Genomic DNA, 4711 nt, shown 5'->3' with positions numbered 1-4711 from the left:
GCTCCCTGGGGAGCCGGGGCTACCTCAGGCACCTCCACCCCGGGCTCGGTCCCTCAGGGCGCTCTGAGGAGAGACCCGGCTGCAGGCGGCGCTTCCCGGCCCCCGCTGCCAGAGCTGGGAAGGTGCAAAGCACCGTAACTCGTAGCGCCGGGAGCGGGGCGAGGGGGCTGTCGAGGCTCGCTGTTGCTGCCACGGAACTTGTTGAAGGGGGTCGCTCACTTGAGTGCGTGTAACCGGTGTGTTGATTGTATCACACGTTCTCTTCTCTTTCAGCAATTAGAACTAATCACACCTTTTCAGCTGTACTTCAACCCTGAGCTAATATTTAAGCACTTTCAAGTAAGTGTTTTCTGAAGTACGGGGGGGTTTGAAGTACACTGTTGGGTTGGAGAGTGCTTGTCCTCTCGGAATTGAGGTGGCGAATGACTGTGGTGAACACTGTGTCTTAGCATAAGTCTTAGATTCATGGACTGTACAGGAGGTTTCAGTTACATTGTTACCTGCTTTTCTACTTAGGCAATAAAAATAAGCATTCATGTTTAAAGTCCTTCCATTTGTCTTATTTCCAGGTATGGAGGTTAATCACCAACTACTTATTCTTTGGACCAGTTGGCTTTAATTTTTTATTTAACATGATCTTTTTGTATCCTTCATGAAGTTCTCTTGCTTTCCTTAGAAAGCACAACTCCAGAGTACAGGCACGTTGCTATACGTGCACGTAGGCAGAGGTTCTGCTCTGCTCCACCGTGAAGTTCCCGGGAGTTCAGCAAGGATGACCTGACTCGTGTCAGGAACGGGAGCAGCAGGATCTCCTTCATAAGTTGTCAAGGAATTTGCCATTTATACTTGTGGTGCTAAGACTTTGCTGTGCAAACCTGATCTTTCAGGTTGGTTCTGACATACAGGAGAAAACTCCAAATCGCCTTTTTTCCTTTCCTGGGTCACCCTCTGTGCTGAGGTATCCAGAAAGAGCCAGTCGATGGAGTAAATTGATTAAAACATCTAAGCTCCTGTAGAATTGAGTCCTTTTCCACTTGGGTCTTTCTTCAAACTCATTTGCAATCAGATTTTCCTGAGCTGGGGCTTCAGATACCGTTACTGCCGAATGCTTGAGGAAGGCTCTTTTCGAGGTCGGACGGCAGATTTTGTATTCATGTTCCTTTTTGGAGGACTTTTAATGACTGTATCCTTTTATTCCAAACTGCTGCAGTAAAGCTAAAGATACATGAATGAGAACTGAAACCATGTCACTTTTATCTTAAATCTTAGATGATGATACGTTTTGTTTGTAGGACAAGGGATAACACTATTTGTTGAAGTAGTTTTGAATGTTGTGCTGTTGTTGCTGTTAAATACTGGGCTGGTCTTTCCGGCTCTTTACTGCTTGAGAGGATCATGGGAATGAGCTTATGGATAAAAGGACGCTCAGTTTATCTCAGAGCAGTGCTGGTGCTTCAGTGATTTCTTGTTAAATTATGTTAAAGAGATTATTCATGCTGCAGGTCTGCTGAATCCTGCTGTAGGTGCTGAGTGTGATCCTCAGGAGGTTTGACTTACTTGAATGTGGAAAGCGGTGGGATGGAAACCACAGGATTATGAGTTGAGCTGTGAAATACTTCTCGTGCTTGACCTCCCAGCAACGACCTGGTGAACTGTTTTCTTTAACTACCCATTGCAGCTTTTTGGCCTCTTTGTGAACTTGGTTTTCTTGGGCCAGGCTTTCACAATAATGCTCGTGTACGTGTGGAGCCGCAGGAATCCCTATGTCCGTATGAACTTTTTTGGTCTTCTCATCTTTCAAGCCCCATTTCTACCCTGGGTATTGATGGGCTTTTCACTGCTGTTGGGGAACTCCATCATTGTGGATCTCCTGGGTAAGCATTTGCAAGAATCTGAAGGATCTGTTCCTGCCAGTGTTTTACACGAAACAAGATGTGCAGAAACCCAGGGGCTAAATGCCTTTCGTTTAGTGTTAGTTCGTCTAGTATATTTATACCAGACTTTTCTGATTTCTAAACATCACAGCACATTTTGGGCTGTAACAAGGATGGAAAGAGCTTCTCATGGTTTGGCTTTTTATTATTCCAATCAGCCCAGGTATGTAAGCTGATTGTGGGCATCAGCCTATTGAAGTAAAACAGCTTCTATTACTATTTTATCAACTAATAAAGCCATAACATCAGCGTGAGTAATAATGACAAGCAGTTTGCCTTATGTCTTGGAGTGTAAATTAAGCTTTTCATCTGATGTCAGTGTGCTTTATTCTCACTCGTATTTTCTGTGAGAGAATCGATATGTGGGGTTTGGTTTTTTTTTTTCCTAAAAACTAGTGAATCATTTGGGAATTGTAAAGGAGAAGTGTTGAAAAATCACCATTTGACTTCTCTTTGCATGCTAGGCATTGCTGTTGGGCATATATATTTTTTCTTAGAGGATGTCTTTCCCAATCAGCCTGGTGGTGGGAAGCTTCTGAGAACACCGTCTGTCCTGTAAGTACTGGTTGTAATGCTGAAGACATGTGAATGAGAACTGAAACAGATGTAGAAAAAGTGCTTGTGTGGAAAACTGTTTACAGTTCAGTCACAGCAACTCCTGGTAAATGAGGCAGCTCGAGGCAGAGCTGTGCTGTGTCTGTACTTGCTTTTTCACTTACCTCACGTTGCCAAACAAGGGAAGGAGGATCTTACAGGTGTGGAAGTGGGAACTGTGTTCCTCAGGACAAGGGCTAAAGGGTAACCTTTGATTTCTTTGGTAACTCTTGTTAGTCTTTTGGAGGCACCAGAGATGCATGGCTGAGTCCTGCTGTGTACGAACAAGTGACTGAGGTGTTAAATATAATAGGTCTATTTTTTTTTCTTCTGTCAATCATCCTCATTTCACAGTTTGGCAGAAAACTTCCATGTTCATGGTACTGAGTGGTGCTACTCCTGCCTAGTTCCCTCTTATGCAGAGGGCTGTAATCATGGATATAAGGAAAAAGTTTTTCACCAAAGATTTGTTTCAGCTGAATCTTCTCAGTCTTGGTTGATTTAGGCACATAATTCTAGACCTTCTTCCAGAAGGGTTCTGACTGGAGAGCAAAATGTGACCTGGGTACAAATGATGGATGCTTTGGCGAGCTGTTTCTGAGAGGGGATGCTGTTACAAGTGCAGACTTTGAGCAGTCTTGGTCTTACTGTGAAACACACATTCTAAAGGGGGGAAATATCTTGTCTGTTTTCCAGCAAAGCAATATTTGATACACCAGAAGATGACCCCAATTACAATCCTTTGCCAGAAGAACGACCGGGAGGATTTGCGTGGGGAGAAGGTCAACGCCTTGGAGGCTGATAAGTGTCTGTGCCAAAACCCAGTGAGAGCTGGGAGAGACTGACCTGAGCAAAGATCCATACTGGGGACCCCTCATTCCCCATCGCAGAAAGGACACTTTTGACAGCTCTATGGTTTCGAATACAAGCACTTTATGCAGTCTAATCCAAGACACTTCCAGACTACCAATGTCTTTCCCAGTCAGGGAATTTATTGTGCTGGTAATGAAAATACAAATCCAGTGGAGCCAAAAACCTAAAACTGGAAACCATTTCCTGTCAGTTCCAGTTAACAAGACCACGAGTACTTGTTTGAAGTGATTTCTAAAGTGGTTTGTTTTTTTCCCCAAGTTATTTGATACAGGAATCTATATGGGAAACTTTACAGGAGACAAACCCAACTTTTTTGGGGTTTAACTCATTTTTTTATTCTTGGATAAAACTAGAAGATGGTCGAAAGTGTAAGTCCCTATTTCAGTGACAGAAGGTTTTTTAGTCTGAGGTGCTATTGTCTCCAGTCATGTTTGAGTGGTAAGAATACAACACGCAGCATAATGCAGGTGTTTCACTTTGCCAGCTGGGTTTCTGGAATGTGCCTCTCTGTGGATACACTTGCCAGGCTGAGACTGCATTTTGATGGCTTTGCCCCCCAAGAGTGTGTGTTCAGATTTGAGTCTGACTGGTTTAAATAAGTAGTTCTGCAAAATCTGCCCCCCTACACATGCACACTCCTAATGGTTATTAAATGGCTTGGAGCCCTAGGGAAGAAAACTTGTCTGGAGTCAGAACAGCTCAAATACCTCAGATGATGAGGTGAATAAAGTGTCTTGTGGATCCTTTTGGTTAATCCTTTGTAAAATCCTATAGTCTTGAGGCAGTTGGCTAAAAGCAGAAGTAGGGAAAAGCAGGTTCCTGAAGAGGCTTTTCCCACAAGCGTGTCTCAGAAACAGGATGGTCCACTCAAGATGTTTAACTTGTGGTCTGAAGTTTGTTGTGGGATGGATGACTGGGTGTCCAGCACTGGTCAGTGACACTGAACAGGATTTAGCTTGAAGTGGTGTTGATCCTAAATACCTAGATGAGGAGCCACATAAGGAATTGGGAGCATGGTTCAGCTTGACCCATTCAGTCACTCCTAAGATACTACGGACTCTACTGGGATAGCTCTTTATTGATTACACTGAAATAGATAATAAGAGATATTGTTGAAACTGCATCTTCCTCCTGTGTGTGGGAGGAGGGCTCAGCCTTGGTTCACAGGTGGTCATCTTGTTTAGTCTCAGATACTGCTGCTGTTAAGAATCGGCTACAGGTTTTTAACTTGTTTGTAGTCCAGAAGATGGATGTGTTGGGATCTCAAAGGAAATGCTTTGACCACAAGCAGTGTATTAGATTCTGATAAA

The 4711-nt window shown here is 43.6% G+C and overlaps 1 protein-coding gene across 1 annotated transcript; it reads left to right on the top strand.

Annotated features, from left to right (window-relative positions):
* Window positions 1-273: 273 nt before the first annotated feature.
* Window positions 274-3749, top strand: DERL2 (derlin 2; the record flags this gene model as incomplete). Its single annotated transcript, XM_010013994.1, has 6 exons — window positions 274-339; window positions 570-643; window positions 1090-1183; window positions 1679-1874; window positions 2399-2489; window positions 3225-3749. Coding segments are annotated over 6 exons (627 nt in total), but the record flags the coding sequence as incomplete, so codon positions are not given.
* Window positions 3750-4711: the final 962 nt, after the last annotated feature.

Source organism: Nestor notabilis, unplaced genomic scaffold (genome assembly GCF_000696875.1).
Source record: "Nestor notabilis isolate BGI_N333 unplaced genomic scaffold, ASM69687v1 scaffold25764, whole genome shotgun sequence".
Lineage (NCBI taxonomy): Eukaryota > Metazoa > Chordata > Aves > Psittaciformes > Psittacidae > Nestor > Nestor notabilis.
Note: the sequence above shows the minus strand (reverse complement) of the source record. Positions and strands in the feature narration are given on the sequence as shown.